The 24,598-nt window shown below is 48.4% G+C and overlaps 1 protein-coding gene and 1 long non-coding RNA gene across 3 annotated transcripts; both read right to left on the bottom strand.

Annotated features, from left to right (window-relative positions):
* Positions 1-833: 833 nt before the first annotated feature.
* LOC105497141 (kallikrein related peptidase 3) lies at positions 834-6,999 on the bottom strand. 2 transcript variants are annotated; one of them, XM_011767935.2, is made up of 5 exons: positions 6,583-6,999; positions 5,184-5,343; positions 3,341-3,627; positions 3,061-3,197; positions 834-1,682 (listed from the first exon to the last, which is right to left on the bottom strand). In XM_011767935.2, exons 1-5 carry the CDS (start codon positions 6,968-6,970, stop codon positions 1,527-1,529), a joined length of 1,128 nt encoding a protein of 375 aa, XP_011766237.2. In that variant the 5' UTR covers positions 6,971-6,999; the 3' UTR covers positions 834-1,526. The 2 variants fall into 2 exon arrangements, with proteins under 2 accessions (XP_011766237.2, XP_011766238.2); XM_011767936.2 differs by lacking the exon at positions 834-1,682 and adding an exon at positions 2,690-2,886.
* A 2,790-nt stretch (positions 7,000-9,789) lies between these two features.
* LOC105497142 (uncharacterized) lies at positions 9,790-15,798 on the bottom strand. The gene is made up of 6 exons (XR_011617811.1): positions 15,546-15,798; positions 14,887-15,017; positions 14,342-14,771; positions 13,825-13,901; positions 11,782-13,596; positions 9,790-11,007 (listed from the first exon to the last, which is right to left on the bottom strand). It is a non-coding gene; the product is annotated as an uncharacterized lncRNA (long non-coding RNA).
* Between the last annotated feature and the right edge of the window lie 8,800 nt (positions 15,799-24,598).

The following is a 24,598-nucleotide window of genomic DNA, read 5'->3' as shown; positions in this document are numbered from 1 at the left end:
CCTGCCCTAGGCTGTGAAGCTCTGTGGCTAAGAAACTCTTGTCAATCTATCTCCAGTGCTATGTGTTAGGTGTTCAGACATCTTCATAACCTCAGGGTGGGAATTCCTCACACCAATGACGTGAAGAGAAGACAAATAAGCCAATCACTGTATCCCCTTTGAGTTCCGTGTGCTTCCTTGACTTTCCCCTATTTCTGAATTCCTCCTTCTTGGGATAGCCCCATGGTCCACTTGACAACAAGACAGAACCAGATCCCCAGGCAGTTTCCTCATCTTCTCCCTTTCCTCACTCCCCGTACAGTAAAAGGTTGACTCAGAAGCCCTGCACTGCTCAAAGCCTGAACCTTCCAAGTACAGGGCTCACCCTTGGATAACTCCTGGGAGATGACATTTAATCGCTTGGAATATTCGGCCCAAGTGCTTTGGTATACCTGGGGCCTCAGGCCGTGCCAGATGATTCATGCTAACCATGTGATTCATGATGAATGCCTGTTCTTATACACCTGAGGCTCTGGGCCATGCTGTATCTGTTTGAACTCTGGGGAACCTCAGGTCTGAGAAGTTAAGGTCAGCTATTCCAGTACTCTGTGCCTATCCTACAGACCCCCAATAAAAACTCTGGACACTAAGGCTCAGGTGAGCTTCCTTAGTTGGAAATACTTCATACACACGGTCACACATCACTTCTCTGTGATTTAGGTGCTGTCCACAACACCCCACTAGGAGAAAACAACTGAAACTTTTTCCCTGTTTTCTCCACACCCCCACCTAGATGCCTGTTTCCTTTGCTGATTTCAGTGTGTCTCCTGTCAATATAACAAACCAGAATAAACCACAGTATAACAGCTCTTTATTTCTGTGAGTTCTACTAGGAAATCATCAAATCTGAGGGTTGTCTGGGGGACCTTGACACACCTCTCCCCATGGTGAATCAGCTTCCAGGGAGTCCAGTCCCTCTCCTTACTTCATCCCCATCCCATGCCACAGGAAGACCCTCCCTCCTCGGTTCACAGCCTTCTCTAGGCTTCCCAGTGCCTCCAAGACAGAGTGGATTATGTTTTCAGCTCCATCCTTGCTGTGAGTGTCTGGTGCGTTGAGCCTCCAGCATCTGCTCAGTGCTTCATGGACAGCATCCAGCACGTGTCACTGTCTACTCTCTCAGTGTGGACCCCACCCCTCCTTCATCTCTGTACCCCACAAACAACACAGACACCCCCATCCTATCTGGGTCCTCAAAGAAACTGAGTGAGATGTCTCCAGGCATGACCAGTGTCCCCCAGGACACGGAGAGGACAAAATTACACCCATTTAAGAAACACTCTGGTCTACACCTGTGTCTGCTGATTTCTTTTCCTAGCAACCCTGGACCCCACACCTGAGGACAAAGGTCAATAGAACTGAGGAGGCTTGAGCCTTGGCCCGGTCATTTCCAAGGTTCCAAGTGCCTGGTGTCTAGAATAGCCAAATGATGCCAGAACTTGAGGTGGATTTTTTTTTTCGCTACAAGTAGGGAGTTGATGGGGTGCTCAGGGGTTTGCCATGATGGTGTCCTGGATCCACTTCCGGTAACGCACCACCTTGGTGTACAGGGAAGGCCTTCGGGGTAGGGCACATGGTTGACTGCCCCATGACGTGATACCTTGAAGCACACCGTCACAGACCAGTGGGCCCCCAGAATCACCCTAAGGGTAAAAGTGGGGAGAGAGTGAGATAGGTCAGCCCCAGTTTCTGCCTGGGCAATCCTGTCTTTCAGACCCGGACAGGCACATAACAGATAGCAGCTCCCAGCTTTGGGAAAAGAGAGAAAGGTCTCCAGAGCCGACTCCCAGGAGAAGGTGGGCAGGGATTCCAATAGGGGGGACAGGGGCTCCAATCCTGGCCGATGGGGAAGGAACTTCAGGGTCCAGCTCCTGTGCAGGGGGGAGGGTCCAGGAGGACAGTCCTTGCAGACAGGTCAGCGGGACGAGAGCCAAGAGCATCTGCAGGATGCCGCCCCCGTGGCTCATCACAGAGGCCACCTCTCCAGGACTACTCTCTGACTAGACACCTCCTCTCCAGGGCACTGGGGAGCCATGGAGGGCTGTGAGCAGGGCTGGCATGGTCAGTTCAGTGATCAGAATGACCCACTGGGGCCAGGTGGAAAATGGAGCGGAGGGGAAAGACTAAGGGCCAGGAGCCTGTGAGGGGGGCTGCGTGAGGGCCCAGGTGGGGACAAGGCCTGGAACCACCCTCAGGTCAGCCCCATCATCACTCCGCCCACAGCCCTGCCACCCTTCCTCCTTGCAGTCTGATCCCATAGGGAGGCCAGCAGCAGCCTCTGGACACCTGAGCCAGGCCCTTTCCCGCTTCTGTCCAGCACCATCCCTAGCTCCTGACTCCTCAGAGGAAAAGCATGTCCTTCTGCGGCCCAGGAGAGGCCCTGCAAGAGGGGTCCTTTCTTCCCTGTGCGAGGCCATCTCGCCCCCGTCCCTGATCCCTCACTCTAGCCACGCAGCCCCCTCGCTGCTCCTCACGCCCACCAGGGCCCTCCTCCCAGACCTGAGCAGGTGCTGCTCCCTCTGCTGCCCCAGGTGCTGCATGGCTCCCCCATCCCCTGCGGCAGGTGTTTGCTCACTCCCATCTTCTGCAGGACGTCCCCTCCCAGTCGTACTCCCTACCCCTTCTCCCTGCCCCAGAACCCTTTCACCTCCTGACATCCTCCAGCATTTCTGCGTTGTGGTCCCTGTTCCTGCCTGTGCCCCTGACTGGCACAGGGGCTGCAGAAGGGAGGGGCTGCTCACTGCTGCTTCCCAGGGTCTAGGGCAGTGCTGGGCGCATAGCAGGTGCCTAGTAACCGTGTGCTGAATGCAGGGACACATGGACTGTGCCGTAAGAATCACCTATTGCCTTGAGGGAGTCAAGGAAGGAGGAAGGAGGAAAGGAGATGAGGCACAGGGAGGGGGCGTGGCTACAGCTGGGGAACAGGGAAAGCTGATGCCCGGTTGGCTCCTGGACCCCAGCCCAGAATTAAGGTCCCCACTCACATTTCCCCTCAAGATCTTGGGAGTAGGGATGACTCACCGAGCAGGTGCTTTTGCCGCCCATCCAGCTTCCAGCACACAGCATGAACTTGGTCACCTTCTGAGAGTGAACTTGCGCACACACATCATTGGGAATAATATGGAGGTCCACACACTGAAGTTTCTTTGGAGTCAAGTCTACGGGCCAGGAAAAAACACTGTTGTGGGTCGTACCCCACCTGGTTCCTTGGCCCCTCCTCCCTCAGACTCAGAAGTCCTGTCCCCTCCTCCCTCAGACCCAGGTATCTGGGCTCCCAGCTGCACCATCTGCCCTGGCATACGTTCCTCCGGTTCGATGCTGCCCCAGCCTGAGGCGTAGCACGTGGTCCCCAGCTCTGGCTCCCAGGTGGGCAGGTCCAGGACCTGCACAGCATCTGTGATCTCGGCAGGCTCTGACAGGTGGAGCAGCATGAGGTCGTGGCTGGAGTCATCACCTGGCCCGAGGTATCGATTCTTCAGGAGGCTCATGTTGTAGAGCGGGTGTGGGAAGCTGTGGCTGACCTGAAACACCTGGCCCGTGTCTTCAGGATAATACGGGTTGTGCCGACCCAGCAAGATCACGCTGTTGCTGGGGAGGAAGCAAATGCAGGAATGAGGAGCGAGGATGATGGGGCAAGAGAGACGGGACAGAGGAGCAAGGGGGAGGCTCCAAAAGAGAGAAAGAAACTGCAAGAAAAACACGGGGTTGGGGAAGACACAGTGAGGGCCAAAAATACAGACAATGAGTTGGGAAACAGCAGTATGACAGGGTGAAAGGCAGATACAGAAACAGAGAAACCAAGGGAAAGAGACGGAATGTACAAGGACAGAGAGAATGAAAGGGCAGAGGGGAGAACAGTGAGAAACTAGGTGAGCCAAAAACATACAGGATGAGAAAGACAGAAACATAGAGAAACAGACATGGGCCAGAGAAAGAGAACAAAATGAGGCAGAAAGTGAGAAATAGACAAATGAGAAAGGGAACCAGGAAGTCAAGGAAGAATGAGAAATAAGTAGAGAGGAAGCCAGGGGTGATAGAGTGTGGGAGAGAAAAGGAGAGAGACTGGAGCTGAGTGGGCACCGCCGGGGAGGGGAGGCCTCAGAGTGGCTCTGCTGCTTTGGCGTCGGTTTCCAAGTGGGTAGGTAGCCTCGCCTGCAGGCCCGATGCTGTATTCCCCGCCGCTTCCCTCCCCAGGGTCCTTTCCCCCAAACCCTGTTCTCCTTCCCCCTTCTCCTTCCTCCTCCCTCAATTGCCCATCCAAGCTCCAGCTGGAACTAGCCCTTCTCCGTGTCTTCCAAGAGTGGAGGGATGTCCTGGAGAAGGAATGGAGTGAGAGGGGCCTCCTCATACCCACACACACACAAGCGATAAAACCCTTCCTTTTCTTTTCTTTTCTTTCTTTTTTTCTTTTCTTTTGAGATGGAGTCTCACTCTGTCACCCAGGCTGGAGTGCAGTGACGCGGTCTCAGCTCACTGCAACCTCCACCACCCAGGTTCAAGCAATTCTCCTCCCTCAGCCTCCTGAGTAGCTGGGACTACAGGCTCGCGCCACCATGCCTGGCTACTTTTTTGTATTTTTAGTAGAGATGGGGTTTCACTATGTTGGCCAGGCTGGTCTCAAACTCCTGGCCTCAGGCGATCTACACGCCTCGACCTCCCAAACTGTTGGGATTACAGGTGTGAACCACCATGCCCAGCCAAAGCCCTTCCTTTTCTCAGGGTCCCCCCACGCCCACCCTGTGTGTGTGTGTTCACTAGGGAGAAGGCATAGGAGAGACAGAGACGCAGAGAGAGCCTGGCAGAGAGATAGAGGGTGAGACACACTGGCTGGAGAGGGACCAGAGATGGACAGAGAGAGGGGGGAATATGGAGACTGAAGACAGAGAAGAGAGGGAGAGAGAGAACAAAATAGTCACACAGAGAGACACAACCCAAGCCAGATACCAAGGGACATAATGAAAGTGACACAGACATGGGGAGGGTGGTTCAGCCCCAGTCCTGCCTCCCCATGTGACCTGAACCAGAACCTTCCCTCTCTCCCCCAGTCCCAAGGCTGGCCTTAGAGGTTATCCTGGGGGAAATGCGCAGCTGTTATTCCTCTGGGACACAGACACCCCCTCCCCAGACCCCAAGCCTCTACTCACCTCCTGATGCAGTGGGCAGCTGTGAGGACCCACTGGGGGTGCACCAGAACACCCCCGCAGACTGCCCTGCCACGAGAGGCCACAAGCACCTGCCAGGGTTGGGAATGCTTCTCGCACTCCCAGCCTCCCACAATCCGAGACAGGATGAGGGGTGCGGCGCCTGCAGATGGGGAGCTAGATCAGGGGGATCAGGGTTCACAGGAGGAACTGGGGTACTCGGATAGGAGAGGGATCTAGGATGTGGGTTTGAAAAGACATGGGGGCAGAGAACCAGGGCTGGGAGTCCTGGGACATGGGCAGGGGGAGCTGGGAAAGGCTGGGAATTCTGTCACTCTTCCCTGGGTTTGCAGGTTAGTGGCTGGGGCTGGTGGGGAGGCTTCATGCTCTGAGAGCAGAGGTGACCCCAGGGATCAGGGTAGGAGACACAGGACAGCGTCCAGACAATATCTTGAGTCTGGGGATCGGGTCCTTGGTGGTGATTTGGGGTCTTGGACTGGGAGAAGGGAAACTTGGTACAAGTTGTGGATTCTGAGGGGATAAGGGGTGCTAGGAACCGGGGATAAGTGCCTTATGGCAAGGTTCAGTTGCTGGAAGAGGAAGGTTTTGGAAAGTTTAGGAAGTCCCAGGTTGAGAAAACAGTTCTGGCCTGAGTGGTTTTTTTGGGTTTTTTTTCCGTTTCTGTTTTTGTTTTTAGGTTTTGAAAAGGATGCAGATTTAGGGAATCAGAGAGCCGGCCGTTGTGGCTGGGGATGCTCGTGTTTTTCCTATGGAAAAGGTGGGCCACTGAATGAAGAGTCTGGAGCTAAGTCAGGGAATGAGGACTTCTCAGAGTCCCATTGCCGGACTGAGGGACCTGTTTGTTGTCTCTGGTCAGGTAGCCTGGCTAGGAAGAAGGACGTGGCTGGTTGGCATCTGGGTGTCCTAGGGCAAGATCGGGAGGCCAAGCATCAAAGTCTTTGGGATGGGGTTGAACACTCACAGCCGAATGGGAAAAGTCAGTAGACTGTGATGGGACTGAGGGGCTCAGGAGGCAGACCAGTGATAGGGTCCAAGGAACCAATGGCATCGAGAGAGGTCCTTGGAGGTTTTGAGCCCCACAAAGAGAAACACGGAGATGTCCACGAACTTCCCCTTTAGTAAAGCAGCTGGGAGCAGGGAGTTGGCTGGGCAATGGGGAGAAAGTTCTGAGTAAGTGGGAGGGAGCGGGGACCTGGTGTGGGAGTGAGGACAGTTCAATATGGAGGGGCTGGGGGTATAGGTTTGGAGTGGGACTGGGAGAGACAGAAAAGAGCCCAGCACCCTGTCTGGGCTGGGGTGCTGGGTGGGAGGGAAAGAGCCTCAGCTTGAGAGTCAGGGCTGACTCCCCTTCCTGCATCCCCCCAACCCTGGCCCCTCTCACCAATCCACGTCACGGACAGGGTGAGGAAGACAACCAGGACCCACATGGTGACACAGCTCTCCAGGTGCAGGCGGTGAGCTTGGGGCTGCGGAGCCTCCCCGAGGAGCCTTATAAAACCTTCATTCCCCAGGACTCCGCCCCTGCCCTCCCGGCACCCAGATGCTGACCAAGGCCCTCCCCATGCTGCTGGAAGCTGGACAACCCCCTCCCACACCCAGAGCTGTGGAAGGGGAGGGAGAACCAGCACTTGCTGTTCTGCAATTACTAGATCACCCCGGATGCACCAGGCCCCGTAGCTCATGGAGACTTGATCTAGGGGACAAAGGCAGAGGAGACAGGCCCGGGATGAAACAGAAACAGGGGATGGGTACAATCCCCGATTCTTCATACAAAGCCTCACATGCCTAGATCCTTTGCACTCCAAGACCCAATGTGCCCTAAAATACCAGCACCCAGCGGACTGTGAGACTCTCTGATCCCTGTACCACTCTGAGCCCAGAAACTAGAACTTTTATTTCTCATGCTCCTGAAATAGATGTCTTGGCATTCAGTACTCTCTTTTCCTTGCACTTCCAACCCAGAATCCAGTTCCACACATACATTGCTACTGTCATCATAAAAAGATCTTGTGGTCCACGGATACTCTAACCCAGAAATACGAGTCTCCCGAAGTTCCCTAGCATTTCAAAATCCAATGTCCGTCAAACAATGTGAAATTCCAGTAACCCCCCACTCCTTGTTCTCCAGACCTGTGCACTCTATCTGTGCAACAGAGATGCCTGCTGACCGGCCCTCCCAGGTCAGAATCACCCTCATGTAAAATCCAATGCCCCTTCTCCAATAAGATGCTTAGCCTTCAGGAGCCAGTTTATGTACCTCAAGATTAAGTGACAGGTCAGGCATAGTGGCTCATACCTGTAATCCCAACACATTCCGAGGCCAAGGTAGAAGGATCGCTTGAAGCCAGGGGTTGAAGGCCAACCAGAGGAACAAGGCAAGATCCATTTCTACCAAAAAAAAAAAAAAAAAAAAAAAATTTTTTTTTTTCTTTTTGAGACAGAGTGTCACTCTGTTGCCCAGGCTGGAGTGCAGTGGCACGATCTTGGCTCACTGCAACCTCTGCCTCCCAGGTTCAAGTGATTCGCCTGCCTCAGCCTCCTGAGTAGCTGGGATTACAGGTGTGTGCCAACACACCTGGTTAACTTTTGTATTTTTTTTTTCAGTAGAGACAGAGTTTCACCATGTTGGTCAGGCTGGTCTCGAACCCCTGACCTCGTGATCCACCCGCCTCGGCCTCCTATAGTGTTGAGATTACAGGCATGAGCCACCGCACCTGGCCCAAAAAAACTTTTAAAATTACCTAGATATGGTGATGGACCACTGTAGTCTTAGCTATTGGGAGACTGAAGTAGGAGAATCTCTTAAGGCCAGGAGTTCAAGGCTCCAGTGAGCTGTGATCACGCCATTGAAATAGAGGGAGAACGAAACATTGATTAAAAAAAAAAATTAAGGCCGGGCGCGGTGGCTCAAGCCTGTAATCCCAGCACTTTGGGAGGCCGAGACGGGCGGATCACGAGGTCAGGAGATCGAGACCATCCTGGCTAACACGGTGAAACCCCGTCTCTACTAAAAAAAATACAAAAAACTAGCCGGGCGAGGTGGCGGGCGCCTGTAGTCCCAGCTACTCGGGAGGCTGAGGCAGGAGAATGGCGTAAACCCGGGAGGTGGGGCTTGCGGTGAGCTGAGATCCGGCCACTGTACTCCAGCCTGGGCGACACAGCGAGACTCCGTCTCAAAAAAAAAAAAAAAAAAAAAAAAAAAATTAAGGTGGCATGCAAAATCACAATTTATAGTCTCAGAAGAGAATCGGGAACTCTTAAGAGCCCTGGTACCTCCGCTGCTAACTCCATAAGATTTCATTAATTTCCAAAAAGTTAGTTATTTCAGCTGTTCAATAAAACCAGAGTAGCTCACCTGATCCAGCCCGAACTGTGACTCAAGAATTTGACAAAAGTGGCTGGGCGCGGTGGCTCACGCCTGTAATCCCAACACTTTGGGAGGCTGAGGCAGTGGATCACGAGGTCAGGAGTTCGAGACCAGCCTGGCAAACATTGGTGAAATCCCGTCTCTACTAAAAATACAAGAATTAGCCAAGTGCGGTGGTGCACACCTGTAATCTCAGCTACTCGGGAGGCTGACGCAGGAGAATCACTTGAACCCGGGAGGCAGAGGTTGCAGTGAGCCTCTCCCAGGTTGCAGTGAGTTTGCAGTGAGTCGAGATTGGCCACCATTGCACTCCAGCCTGGGCAATCAATAGAGTGAGACTCTGTCTCAAAAAAAAAAGAAGAAGAATTTGACAAAATCTTCCCCTGTTTCTAGCTGAGTGATCAGATAAACTCAAATACAGTGAGGGAGACAGAAGTGGATATAGATAATCACAACTTAAGACCATCTTACAGCTGGAGTGAAAGGATATACTCAGCCAGTGACCTGACCTCACACGTGAATTAAGGTTTCCCTGGATTCATCCTGGAAAGGAAGTTTGTCTCCACTCCAGTGAGAACCTCGTGGATCGAGTGTCCCTAAGCATATCCTCAATTCATCCTCAATCAAAACCTGACCCAACCCAATTTAACACAAACCAATCCAACTGCACCATACACAGCCCCGACCCCATCAACCCAACGCAACTTAACCTAACAAGCCAACCCTTATGTCTTCCCTCGTTGTTTGATTCCCCATCAAACAAAACTCATGGCCACTGTCAAATCTGATAGCTACTTCCATGTCTTCTACCTCCAAAATCAAACCCAACCTCATCCCCAATTCAATCCCCACGGATTTCTGAGCCAACGTCAAAACAAATCTATTTCCATCCCAAAGCCATGCCATCCTAAATCACCTCGACAGTGCCAATCCCAAACTCATCCCAAGCACAATTTTACCCCATCTCCAACCCAACTCCAATCTGACCCTTCATTCTAACTGGTCTTCACGCTCCACTCCTATACCCAGCACATCTAACCAAAGAAAACCAAATACAACCACATGCCAGTTCTCAAGCCTGTCCAGAGCCTCCTCTCCACCCGTGATGATGCTCCCTGGGCTGTGACCTCACAGGAGTCCGTGCCTTCACCCCCTACTCCTGCACAGACCATGGTGTTCATCAGGGTCCTTGGTAGTCCCTTTTACACAATGTGGTGGACATAAGGCTGATGCTGGCACAGTGCCTCGTATTTGGGAGACTCACTTGGGAGAGCAGTGGACTTGGGGAAGACGCATAAGTTCAGGTCCCTGTGCCCTCCACCCAGAAGCCTTTGGGATTTCATGGATGGTGACATACAGCCATTCTCTAGCACTTTTGAGTCCTGGATCAAGTCCTAGATCCCTATGGTTTCAGGCTCCCTGTCTGACACCAGGCCCTAGCCTGGCAACATGCAGGCCACTCCCACCAGAGGAGGATGTTGGCAGCTGTACGGTTGGCAGGTGGCTGGAGAGGCGAGCTGCAGGGATAGTTGCAGTAACATGACGTCATGGTGCTGGCCACACTCTCATAGTGTGGATGCTGGATGATGAGTGGATGACATCCAAGGACTCTGGGACATCGCTCATATGCAGATTGTGCTCGCCCCGGGGCACCTTCATGGAGCTAGAAGGGCTGGTGATACCCTCAAGTGGAGTAAGGATTAGGTGGCAAGATGGAAGAATGGGTAACCCTCAATCCTCCGACTCTTGGGGAATCAAGAGATCCCATTACTGTCACCCCAAACCCTGGACCCAGTGGTTCCAGCCTCTGCCCTTCAGGGGCCAAGGAGGGACTCAAGCCACAAATACACCCCCAGAACTCTACCCCTCAGGATTCCAGCACCTTCTTCCTGAGGATATGAGATTCGTAGGCCATTCCAACATCAGTACCTCGGGAGCTGGGATCTTAGCAGTCTCCTCCCTCATTGACCTAAGAGTTCAGAACTGACACTATCCCTGCCCCTGGACCTTCACCTCCAGCCTCTTCCTCCTTTGAAATTCAAGAGGCTGGACCCACTCCTCACTCAAACCCAGAAGTTCTGATCCCCAGCCATGCCCGTTCAGGATCCTGAGCACTGCCTTATTCTGGATTTGGCAGTGAAGTGCTGCCAGACACAGTCAGGATCGGGACTCAGAACCTTGGTTTGCCATAAAGAAGCGGGATGTGATAGAAAAAGTATTTAATGGTGGAACGTTGAGATTGTCCTGCAGACAAGGGTGGAAGACTCTGGCGGAACAGTGTTGGGAGGCAATTCTCCATGCTTCTGTCACGTATCTGTGTGTCTTCTGAGCAAAGACAGCAACACCTTTTTTTTTTCTGGATTGTCTTTTCAAGAATGTTTGTGTAGCAGGCATCCTTGCAAGATGATATCTGTCTCAGATCCAGGATTGCGTACTGTCCTAGATAACAAAGATAATGTCTCTTACAACAGATTTGTTTACTGTCAAGAGCAATAAATACAATATGTTCCTCCAGAGTAGGTCTGTTTTCAATCCAAGATCATAAAGATAGTACCTTCATCAGGGACAAAGGCTGAGCAGTTTGCAAGTTGTCCCGGTAAAAGATTGAGGATTCCTCATCTCAGGTTTCTCACCGGTGGCACAAACCCTGTGTGCACAGCATCCATCTGGACTGCTCTGGTCACCCTACAAGGTTTTGGGGGGCAAGGTGAACTAATGTGAACATGAACCTCATACTGTCTGCTGAGCTGTGAGCAGTAAAATCCTTTGTCTCTGACTCGGGAGTCTCATGGACTCTGCTGGCATTCACAGAACTCTGGCAAGTTAGCTTCTTTGTTTGCAGGTTAGTAAAATGTCAACCCCTTCAGAGTTACTGACACTGAGACTGCACTGGCCAGCTGGGAATGGAGATAGGAGGGGACCCAGCTGGATGCAGTGGGCAGTGGGGGTCAAAGGGTACAGAATGCAGTGGGATCCTAGTATCATGGTGGAGGTCAGAAAGAGCCCTAAAAGAGAGGGTCAAGGTAGGAGGTTAGTGAAGGTGCACCTCCACCCTCTCCAGGACAGGGACATCAGGTCACAGTTAATTTCTCTGCAGTTGGTGAGTGGTCGTGGTCTCTGGAGTCTCCAGCATTCAGAGTGTCCCTGGTCTAGTGGTCCCCCCTTTCTGAGCCACAGCTACTTTCTCCGTCAAATGAGGCCAGTAATACCCACCCCAGAGTGATGCTGTGAGGATTAGATGAGCATCTGTAAGTGCTGAAGATAATGCCTGACACATCCCAACCATTCAGCAGTGCAAGCATACACTTACACGGCACTCCTTACAGCCAGGCATGTGCTGGTGCCTCATGCATGTGACCACATTTGATCCTCACAATGACCCTGTGAGGGAGACTGTGCAACAGAGGACTGACCTCGCCCAAAGACCTCAGGCCTTTGCCATCAGAGCCTGAGATGTCATCTCTTATTTTTTTTTCTCCTTTCTTTCTTTTTCTTTTCCACGGAGATTGCAGTGAGCCGAAATTGTGCCACTGCACTGCTGCCTGGTGACAGAGCAAGATTCCGTCTCAAAAAAAAAAAAAAAAAAAAATTATTGGGCCAGGCACGGTGGCTCATGCCTACAATCCCAGCACTTTGGGAGGCCAAAGCAGGTGGATCACCTGAGGTCAGGAGTTTGAGACCAACCTGGCCAACATGGTGAAACTCCATGTCTACTAAAAATACAAAAATTAGTTGGGCATGGTGGCAGGCACCTGTAATCTCAGCTACTCAGGAGGCTGAGGAAGGAGAATCGCCTTAACCCAGAAGGCAAAGGTTGCAGTGAGCCAACATTGTACCACTGTACTCTAGCCTGGGTAGCAAGAACAAAACTCCATTGGAAAAAAAAATTACTGAGGGCCTTCCTTGGATATTTGTTTATATTAACTGCCAAGACCAGCTCATTGGGGGAGACCCTAACCCAGCAGTGCTAGAGGAATTAAAGACACACACACAGAAATATAGAGGTATGAAGTGGGAAATCAGAGGTCTCACAGCCTTCAGAGCTGAGAGCCCCAAACAGAGATTTACCCACATATTTATTAACAGCAAACCAGTCATTAGCCTTGTTTCTATAGATACGGAATTAACTAAAAGTATTCCTTATGGGAAACAAAGGGATGGGCTGAATTAAAGGAATAGGTTGGGCTAGTTAACTGCAGCAGGAGCATGTCCTTAAGGCACAGATCGCTCATGCTATTGTTTGTGGCTTAAAAATGCCTTTAAGTGGTTTTCTGCCCTGGGCTGGCCAGGTGTTCCTTGCCCTCATTCCTGTAAACCCACAACTTTCCAGCTTGGGCCTTAGGGCCATTATGAACATGTTACAGTGCTGCATAGATTTTGTTTATGGCCAGTTTATGGCCAGATTTTGGAGGGCCTGCTCCCAACAATTCACTATATCTATTGATACATTCCACAGTAGATATTAAAACTGAGAAATCTTTCAAATATTTTGTTATTAATTTATTTTTAAATAGCAATAATACATATATGTTAACATAACATATTTTAATGAAAAACAGCTACATTTTAAGACAAAAAACTGGTGAGAAAAAACGTTATATGCTTTTGCAAGTCTCTTTAATGTCTGGCTTAATAGAAGACAGCTGGACTCTCATAGCTGCTTTAGGGTTTAATTTGCTACAATATCACATCACGTAGACTCTGGAAAATTCCACCTTGTGCTTGTGAGAGAACAAGAGTGAGAAAGGTGCCGGGCACAGTAGCTCACACCTGTAATCCCAGCACTTTGTGAGGCTGAGGTGGGCAGAACACCTAAGGTCAGGAGTTCGAGACCAGCCTGGCCAACATGGGGAAACCACGTCTCTACTAAAAATACAAACATTAGCTGGACATGGTGGCGGGCGCCTGTAATCTCAGCTACTTGGGAGACGGAGGCAGAAGAATCACTTGAACCTAGGAGACAGAGGTTGCAGTGAGCTGAGATCGTGCCATTGCACTTCAGCCTGGACAACACGAGTGAAACTCCACCTCAAAAAAAAAAAAAAGAGTGAGAAAGGTAAATAATGTGTACAGATTATTATGAAACTAGTGTTTGACCTTGCATACCCCTGGAAAGGTCTCAGGAATCCTTCCACTCCAGAGTTCCAGAATCCCCACAATGACAGCCTGAGATGGTCAGAGAGGCCCTCCCCCAGGGACAGAGAGGGACACAGAAGGAAATACAGGGATGAATATGGTGCTTTTCTTCAAGATTACCATCACGTTTTCTTTTTATCGAGTACTACTTCATGCCATACTTCATGTTGATCAGGTTTTCTAAGGTCTATCAGCTTCTTGAAAAAAAAAAAAATAAATAAAAGATTCTTAATATAAACGTAGGTAGAACCCTGATTATTCTAATGAGAAAAGAAATAACAAATGTAAACAGCATATCTAAATGATAAAAGGAATAATACAGGAACTATTTAAAAGAGTACACAATACCAAAAAATGCAAAATTTAGAAGATACATAATTTTTTTAACTTAGCAATTGTCTTAAATGCCTTATAAAGCTTTTCTCCTAGATTCTTTTGTCCTCATACTCTTCAATTATCTCTGCTTATGATCAAATGATTTTGTAATCTCATTTTCTTTTCTTTTTTTTTTTTTTAGACAGAGTCTCGCTGGAGTGCAGTGGTGCGATCTCGGCTCACTGCAACCTCCCCCAGGTTCAAGCAATTCTTCTGCCTCAGTCTCCCAAGTAGCTGGGACTACAGGCACAAGCCACCATACCTGGCTAATTTTTGTATTTTTTCAGTAGAGCCGAGGTTTCACCATGTTGGCCAGGCTGATCTCGAACTACTGATCCCCAGCCATGCCCCTTCAGGATCCTGAGCACTGCCTTATTCTGGATTTGGCAGTGGAGTGCTGCCAGACACAGTCAGGATCGGGACTCAGAACCTTGGTTAGGCATAAAGAAGCGGGATGTGATAGAAAAAGTATTTAATGGTGGAACGTTGAGATTGCCCTGCAGACAAGGGTGGAAGACTCTGGCGGAACAGTGTTGGGAGGCAATTCTCCATGCTTCTGTCACGTATCTGTGTGTCTTCTGAGCAAAGACAGCAACACCTTTTTTTTTTCTGGATTGTCTTTTCAAGAATGTTTGTGTAGCAGGCATCCTTGCAAGATGATATCTGTCTCAGATCCAGGATTGCGTACTGTCCTAGATAATAAAGATAATGTCTCTTACAACAGATTTGTTGACTGTCAAGAGCAATAAATACAATATGTTCCTCCAGAGTAGGTCTGTTTTCAATCCAAGATCATAAAGATAGTACCTTCATCAGGGACAAAGGCTGAGCAGTTTGCAAGTTGTCCCGGTAAAAGATTGAGGATTCCTCATCTCAGGTTTCTCACCGGTGGCACAAACTCTGTGTGCACAGCATCCATCTGGACTGCTGTGGTCACCCTACAAGGTTTTGGGGGGCAAGGTGAACTAATGTGAACATGAACCTCATACTGTCTGCTGAGCTGTGAGCAGTAAAATCCTTTGTCTCTGACTCGGGAGTCTCATGGACTCTGCTGGCATTCACAGAACTCTGGCAAGTTAGCTTCTTTGTTTGCAGGTTGGTAAAATGTCAACCCCTTCAGAGTTACTGACACTGAGACTGCACTGGCCAGCTGGGAATGGAGATAGGAGGGGACCCAGCTGGATGCAGTGGGCAGTGGGGGTCAAAGGGTACAGAATACAGTGGGATCCTAGTATCATGGTGGAGGTCAGAAAGAGCCCTAAAAGAGAGGGTCAAGGTAGGAGGTTAGTGAAGGTCCACCTCCACCCTCTCCAGGAGAGGGACATCAGGTCACAGTTAATTTCTCTGCAGTTGGTGAGTGGTCGTGGTCTCTGGAGTCTCCAGCATTCAGAGTGTCCCTGGTCTAGTGGTCCCCCCTTTCTGAGCCACAGCTGCTTTCTCCGTCAAATGAGGCCAGTAATACCCACCCCAGAGTGATGCTGTGAGGATTAGATGAGCATCTGTAAGTGCTGAAGATAATGCCTGACACATCCCAACCATTCAGCAGTGCAAGCATACACTTACACGGCACTCCTTACAGCCAGGCATGTGCTGGTGCCTCATGCATGTGACCACATTTGATCCTCACAATGACCCTGTGAGGGAGGCTGTGCAACAGAGGACTGACCTCGCCCAAAGACCTCAGGCCTTTGCCGTCAGAGCCTGAGATGTCATCTCTTATTTTTTTTCTCCTTTCTTTCTTTTTCTTTTCCACGGAGATTGCAGTGAGCCGAAATTGTGCCACTGCACTGCTGCCTGGTGACAGAGCAAGATTCCGTCTCAAAAAAAAAAAAAAAAAAAATTATTGGGCCAGGCACGGTGGCTCATGCCTACAATCCCAGCACTTTGGGAGGCCAAAGCAGGTGGATCACCTGAGGTCAGGAGTTTGAGACCAGCCTGGCCAACATGGTGAAACTCCATGTCTACTAAAAATACAAAAATTAGTTGGGCATGGTGGCAGGCACATGTAATCTCAGCTACTCAGGAGGCTGAGGAAGGAGAATCACCTTAACCCAGAAGGCAAAGGTTGCAGTGAGCCAACATTGTACCACTGTACTCTAGCCTGGGTAGCAAGAACAAAACTCCATTGGAAAAAAAAAAAAAATTACTGAGGGCCTTCCTTGGATTTTTGTTTATATTAACTGCCAAGACCAGCTCAGTCGGGGAGACCCTAACCCAGCAGCGCTAGAGGAATTAAAGACACACACACAGAAATATAGAGGTGTGAAGTGGGAAATCAGGGGTCTCACAGCCTTCAGAGCTGAGAGCCCCAAACAGAGATTTACCCACATATTTATTAACAGCAAACCAGTCATTAGCATTGTTTCTAGAGATATTGAATTAACTAAAAGTATTCCTTATGGGAAACAAAGGGATGGGTTGAATTAAAGGAATGGGTTGGGCTAGTTAACTGCAGCAGGAGCATGTCCTTAAGGCACAGATCGCTCATGCTATTGTTTGTGGCTTAAGAATGCCTTTAAGTGGTTTTCTGCCCTGGGCGGGCCAGGTGTTCCTTGCCCTCATTCCCGTAAACCCACAACCTTCCAGCTTGGGCCTTAGGGCCATTATGAACATGTTACAGTGCTGCATAGATTTTGTTTATGGCCAGTTTATGGCCAGATTTTGGGGGGCCTGCTCCCAACAATTATCTATATCTATTGATACATTCCACAGTAGATATTAAAACTGAAAAATCTTTCAAATATTTTGTTATTAATTCATTTTTAAATAGTAATAATAAATATATGTTAACATAACATATTTTAATGAAAAACAGCTATATTTTAAGACAAAAAACTAGTGAGGAAAAAACGTTATACGCTTTTGCAAGTCTCTTTAATGTCTGGCTTAATAGAAGACAGCTGGACTCTCATAGCTGCTTTAGGGTTTAATTTGCTACAATATCACATCATGTAGACTCTGGAAAATTCCACCTTGTGCTTGTGAGAGAACAAGAGTGAGAAAGGTGCTGGGCGCAGTGGCTCACACCTGTAATCCCAGCACTTTGTGAGGCCGAGGTGGGCAGAACACCTAAGGTCAGGAGTTCAAGACCAGCCTAGCCAACATGGTGAAACCACGTCTCTACTAAAAATACAAAAATTAGCTGGACATGGTGGCGGGCGCCTGTAATCTCAGCTACTTGGGAGACGGAGGCAGAAGAATCACTTGAACCTAGGAGACAGAGGTTGCAGTGAGCTGAGATCGTGCCATTGCACTTCAGCCTGGACAACACGAGTGAAACTCCACCTCAAAAAAAAAAAAAAAAAGAAAAGAATGTGTAAAGATTATTATGAAACTAGTGTTTGACCTTGCATATCCCTGGAAAGGTCTCAGGAATCCTTCCACTCCAGAGTTCCAGAATCCCCACAATGACAGCCTGAGATGGTCAGAGAGGCCCTCCCCCAGGGACAGAGAGGGACACAGAAGGAAATACAGGGATGAATATGGTGCTTTTCTTCAAGATTACCATCACGTTTTCTCTTTATTGAGTACTACTTCATGCCATACTTCATGTTGATCAGGTTTTCTAAGGTCTTCAGCTTCTTTAAAAAAAAAACAAAAGATTCTTAATATAAACTTAGGTAGAACCCTGATTATTCTAATGAGAAAAGAAACAACAAATGTAACTAGCAAATCTAAATGATAAAAGGAATAATACAGGAACTATTTAAAAGAGTACACAATACCAAAATCAATGCAAAATTTAGAAGATGTATAATTTTTTAACTTAGCAATTGTCTTAAATGCCTTATAAAGTTTTTCTCCTAGATTATTTTGTCCTCATACTCTCAATTATCTCTGCTTATGATCAAATGATTTTGTAATCTCATTTTCTTTTCTTTTTTTTTTTAGACAGAGTCTCACTCTGTCGCCCAGGCTGGAGGGCAGTGGTGCGATCTCGGCTCACTGCAACCTCCGCCTCCCAGGTTCAAGCAATTCTTCTGCCTCAGTCTCCCGAGTAGCTGGGACTACAGGCGCATGCCACCACACCTGGCTAATTTTTGTATTTTTTCAGTAGAGCCGGGGTTTCACCATGTTGGCTAGGCTGATCTCGAACTACTGACCTCATGATCCACTCGCCTTGGCCTCCCAAAGTGCTAAGGCATAAGCCACCACACCCGGCCTGTAATCTCATTTTCTAGAAGAAAAATAGTTTAATTTTTATCATATTTGATCAAAATCTGTTTTTCATTATTAATCCTTTAGAAACATTTCTTTAAGCTTCAAAGATTTTATTTATTTAAGTTTCATATGATTTGTCTAGTATTTTTGCCCAATTTGTGGAGAAATAATAGTAAGTTTCTTTCAAATGTCAGTGGAATGATTTCAGGACATTTCAAGTGTTCTGATGTTATGCCCAGACCGTTTACTCCCCGAAGAAGACCACCAGAGTCCAGAGTCAAAGCTAAGCAGCGAGGATCTTTATTACAGGTTCGAACCTGGAACTCTCACTCGCTCATGAAACGAGACGGGCAGGAGAGCTCCCCCACTGAGCCCCGAATAGTGTTATATAGTCTAAGAAAAGTGGGCATAGAATTATTATACAAATCAGATGTATGATTGGCTAGTGTTTGAACAAGGCGATTTGGCTAACTATGATTGGTTCCCGCCATTCCTGATATTTCGGTTCAACCCTTGAGGCGGGAGAGCAGTTTTACACAAAGGCAGTTAATTATATTGCGTCAGGTTGCACAACCGGTTTATGGCAGCATGAGTGTATCTTACTTAAACACGTCTTGTGACCCGGCCTCTGAAAGAAAAACAGGTACTTACAGAACTTACAAAATCTCTGGTACGTGCAGAGATTAGAGAGCAGAACAAAGGGTTTAGCGATAGGGTGTAGCGGGGGAGTGGGTACGCATTTTTGTGTCTTTGTGTCCTTTCACTGATCCACCAACTAATCTAACATGGTTTGCAAGTTAATGACACTAGTTTATTGTTCCTTTTCTTATTGAGGGATGTTATTATGAGTTTATGTTATCTTCATCAAGTCACAGTTGTGACAACTAGCAAATATCAATTAAACGAGAAATTAATGAATAGCTGTATAGATGGGATGAGATACAGAAACGGATGGACAAAGACAGAGGGTTGGGGAGGCTAGAAAATATGGGAGATACCCTTTGTTATCTAACACAAAGAAAAGGCTTCCTGACACAACTTCAGAAGCACAAATCACAGACCAAACTTTGGATGTACTTCATTAAAGGAAAATTTAGAATTACTGCTTAGAGGGCACTGTCGTCCAGAAACTTGTATAAGAATTCAGAATTTCTATTTATAAAAGATGACATATACCTCATTCAAAACCAAAGAGATCACTATTTAGAAGGCACGAGAAACTTCTGACATGAACAAAAGAGCAACCCCTAAAAAATGGACAAAGCATATGAACAGGCAATTAATAAAAAAGAAAAGTCAAAAAGCTAACGTGGGGAGAAAATGGTGGCTAGGAAGCAGGACTAACTTGCAACTCCCACTCAGATGGACAGAGCGGCATGTGGAGATTCACATCTTGAATTTTTGCTCCAAGAACTACTGCAGGAACATACCAGGAAAGCCAAGAGAACCCACAGACCCTTTGAAGGAAGCAAATTGCTGAGGCAGCCTCTAGGAGACAGCTGAAAAACTGTCATTGCCCAAAGTGTGAAAGTGTGAAAGGGGGATCATCCGCTCCTGAACACATATCCTCACTGGGGAATCTGAAGGTCCAGATCATGGGAGAAGGATTTGACCTTACCTGGAGCTGAGATGAATTTAGAGAGCTGAACGAAATACAGGGGTAGAGGAAGCAGCAGGAAGAGCCCTGAGGGTACTCTTGGTCCCCAGGGAAGTCATTTCTGACTTTGTCTCACAGGGGTCCTTGGGGAGAGCTGCCTTTCACGCACGTCCGTGTGAAGAGACCACCAAACAGGCTTTGTGTGAGCAATAAAGCTTTTTAATCACCTGGGTGCAGACGGGCTGAGTCCGAAAAGAGAGTCAGCAAAGGAAGATAGGGGTGGAGCTGTTTTATAGGATTTGGGTAGGTAGAGGAAAATTACAGTCAAAGGGGGTTGTTCTCTGGCGGGCAGGGGTAGGGGTCACAAGGTGCTCAGTGGGGGAGCTTTTTGAGACAGGATGAGCCAGGAGAAGGAATTTCACAAGGTAATATCATCAGTTAAGGCAAGGACCGGCCATTTTCACTTCTTTTGTGGTGGAATGCCATCAGTTAAGACAGGAACAGGCCATTTAAATTTCACTTCTTTTGTGATTCTTCAGATACTTCAGGCCATCTGGATGTATACGTACAGGTCACAGGGGAGATGATGGCTTAGCTTGGGCTGCCAGTGGAATTGGGGAAAGACTACAGGGAGAAGGAAACTTCCAGCTGAACTGTGCAACAATTTCAACTGAACGCGAAGTTTCCTGTACAGAACTCAGTGGAGGGGGTGAACTGTGAGTGCAGACGTGAGCACAGAAGCTGCAGCAGGTGGGGAGGCATGAAACCTTTAAGCCCTGCTTGCTTTCTCAGCAGGGAGGCTTGCAGCCTGGGGCAAGTTCCCAGCCCTGCTCACTCGCTGCCTGGAAACAAACTGTGCATTGGTGGGGGGTGCAACACAGTGGGAATGAGACCAGCCTTTTGGGCTGCATGGGAGCTGGGTGAGCCCTGAAACTGCTGGCTTTCTCCCACTTTCCTGGTGACCCACATGATTCAGTAGAGGCAGCCATAATCCCCCTGGGAACATAACTCCGTTGTCCTGAGAACCACCCCCTATCCCCACAGCAGCCACAGCGACCCCCACCCAAGGAGAGTCTGAGCTCAGACACGCCTAACCCTGCCCCCACCTGATGGTCTTTCTTTACCTGCCCTGGTAGCCAAAGACAAAGGACATAATCTCTTGGAAGTTCTCTGGCCCCATCCACCACCTGAGAAACCCGAATACTTATCCAGGTGACCCTAGGGCAAGCCGTTTTCCTCCCTGTACTACTGCAGCTGATGCTGTCTTGAAAGTGTCACCTCCTGGCTGGAGGCCAACCAACACAAAACCTGCACACGAAAAAATAATACAACCAAGGACCCCCAGCGAGTCTACTTTACTCCCCTCCCACCTCCAACAGAGCAGGTGCTGATATCCACAGTTAAGAGACCTGAAGATGAATCACATCACAGGACTCTTTGCAGACACTCCTCAGTACCAGCCCAGAGCCCAGATGCTCCACTGGGTAGCTAAATCCAGAATCTGAATAGCAGCCCTTGAGCCCCAGATCTTCCTTCTGACATAGTCTACCCAAATGAGAAGGAACCAAAAAACCAATTCTGATAATATGACAAAACAAGGTTATTTAACACCCCAAAAAGATCACACTAGCTCGCCAACAATGGATCCAAACCAAAAAGAAATCTTTGAAATTGCCAGAAAAAAAATTCAGAAGATCGATTATTAAGCTACTTAAGGAGGCACCAGAGAAAGGCGAATACCAACTTAAAGAAATTTAAAAAGTGTTGCAGGATACGGACAGAAAAATCTCCAGAGAAATAGCATAAATCAAAAACAATAAGAACTTCTGGAAATGAAGGACACACTGAGAGAAATGCAAAATACACTGGAAAATCTCAGCAATAGAATCAAACAAGTAGAAGAAAGAACTTCAGAGCCCAAAGACAAGACTTTTGGATAAACCCAATCCAACAAAGACAAAGAAAAAAGAATTTTAAAAAAATGAACAAGACCTCCAAGAAGTTTGGGATTATGGTAAACGACCAACCTAAGAATAATTCATGTTCCCAAGGAAGAACAGAAATCTAAAAATTCGGAAAACATATTTGAGGGGAATAATCGAGGAAAAACTTATTTGGCCTTGCTAGAGATCTAGATATCCAAATACGAGAAGCTCAAAGAACACCTGTGAAATTCATTACAAAAAGATGACCACTGGTCGGGCGTGGTGGCTCACGCCTGTAATCCCAGCACTTTGGGAGGCTGAGGCAGGGGGATCACAAGGTCAGGAGATCGAGGCCATCCTGGCTAACACAGTGAAACCCCGTCTCTACTAAAAATACAAAAAATTAGCCGGGTGTGGCAGCGCGTGCCTGTAATCCCAGCTATTCAGGAGGCCGAGGTGGAAGAGTCGCTTGAACCCGGAAGGCAAAGGTTGCAGTGAGCCAAGATCGTGCCACTGCACTCCAGCCTGGGCAACAGAGTGAGACTCCATCTCAAAACAAAACAAAAAGATGACCACCTGGGCGCATAGTCATCAGGTTATCCAAAGTCAAGATGAAGGAGCATCAGGTAACCTATAAAGAAAACCTATTAGATTGACAGTAGATTTCTCAGCAAAAACCCTACAACCTAGAAAGGACTGGGGTCCTGCCTTTAGCCTCCTTATACGAAACAATTATCAGCCAAGAATTTTGTATCCAGTGAAACTATTGGTAGAGCACACAAAGACTCCAGGTCAGAGACAAAGGACTTTATTACTCATGGCACAGCAGGTAGCTTGAGGTTCATGTTCAAATGGGCTCACCTTGCCCCCTAGGTCCTACAGGGATGATCGGAGTGGCTCAGGCATATGCTGTGCTCACATGGTTTGTGTCAATGCTGGGGAACCTCTGTTTACATGTGTTTACAGATTTTCAAGCTTATAAGGGAGAGGCAAGGAAATCTGCCTGACTTTGGACCTCAGGGAGCTATTATCTTTGTTATCTTAGACTGCTGATCCACCTGCCCTGGAAGGACATACTGTATTTACTATCCTAGCCAATAAAGAAATCATTATGGAAGGACATTATCTTTATTGTCTAAGACAATAAACAAACATGTTCTGATGCTCTGGAGAAACACCCATAAAAAGACAGTCCGGAACTAAAAAGTGGCTAATACGTTTCTCAGGAGACAGGCAGAAAGGTAAGAGAGCCATGGATAATTGTATCCTAACACCATTCAGTTCACACTCTTGATGCTTCCCCACAGGATAATCTCTCAGGCTTCCCAACCAGGCATTCAAAGTGCAGGCATTTGGTCTGGGATACAAAACCCAGCCCCAGTTTGTTTTTTTGTTTGTTTGTTTGTTTTTTTTTGGAGACAGAGTCTCACTCTGTCACCCAGGCTGGAGTACAGTGGTGTGATCTTGGCTCACTGTAACCTCCACCCCACCGCGAGTTAAGCCATTCTCCTGCCTCAGCCTCTTGAGTAGCTGGGATTACAGGCACACACCACCACACCTGGCTAAATTTTGTATTTTTGGTAGAGACCATGTTGGCCAGGCTGGTCTCACTCCTGACCTCAAGTGATCCACCTGCCTCAGCCTCCCAAAGTGCTGGGATTACAGGCATGAGCCACCACGCCCAACCCGTTTGCTTTTTTTTCATTCATTTTAGAGACAGTCTCACTCCATTGCCCAGGCTGGATACAGTGGCACAATAATAGCTCACTGTAACCTTGAACTCTTGGGTTCAAGCAATCCTCCTGCCTCAGCTTCCTCAGTAGCTGGGGCTACAGGCACGTGCCACCATGCCCAGCTAATTTTTGTTTGTTTGTTTTTTTGTAGAGACAGAGTCTCACTATGTTGCTCAGGCTGGTCTCGAACTCCTGGGCTCAAGCAATTCTCCCACCTCATCCTTTAGAGTATCTGGGACCACAGGCGTGTGCCACCGCACCCAGCCTCGTTTGTCTATTTCTTACTCACTTCCTCGTTCTGTTCTCTCTCCCTTCCTCTTTCCCATGTCTGTTTCTTACTCTCTCTTTCTCTCTCTCTTTCTCTTTCTTTCTTTCTTTTTCTTTCTTTCTTTCTCTTTCTTTCTCCCTTCCTTCCTTCCTTCCTTCCTTCCTTCCTTCCTTCCTTCCTTCCTTCCTCCCTTTCTTTCTCTCTCTCTTTTTTTTTTTTTTCTGAGTCTCACTCCGTCATCCAGGTCAGAGTGCAGTGGTGCCAGAATCAGCTCTCTCCAACTTACATCTCCCAGTTTCAAGTGATTCTTTTGCCTCAGTCTCCCAACTAGCTGGGATTACAGGTGCGTGCCACCATGCATGGCTAATTTTTGTATTTTTAGTAGAGATGGGGTTTCACCATGTTGGCCAGGCTGGTCTTGAACTCCTGAGCTCAAGTGATCTGCCCGCCTCAGCCTCCCAAAGTGCTGGGATTGCCAGCATGAGCCACCACGCCTGGCCTGACCCTGTCTGTCTCATGCTATCTTCTCACTCCCCGTTTCTCACCATTTTCTGCCTTCACCATTCCCTCCCTCTTAGATGCCTCTTCCTCACTCCAGTCCTTACTTTATCTCTTCTACACTCCCTGACTCCGCCCTCCTTTGTTTTTGTCCTATTCCTCCAGGCTTCTCTTTCCAGCCTCTTTTCACGTCTCCTTCTCTAGATAGGAAGCACCCATCTAAAAAGGTGAATGCTCCTGCAGTAAACAATCATCTTGAGACCCATCTGGCCAAGGCTAGAGCCCCCACCAGTCCTCCTGACCTGCGTCCTGAGGTGTGGAGTCAGGTGCAGGGGAG

The sequence above is a fragment of the Macaca nemestrina genome, chromosome 20, assembly GCF_043159975.1.
Source record: "Macaca nemestrina isolate mMacNem1 chromosome 20, mMacNem.hap1, whole genome shotgun sequence".
NCBI classification, from domain to species: Eukaryota; Metazoa; Chordata; class Mammalia; order Primates; family Cercopithecidae; genus Macaca; species Macaca nemestrina.
The sequence above is the reverse complement of the archived record's forward strand: the minus strand, read 5'-3'. Positions and strand labels throughout refer to the sequence as shown.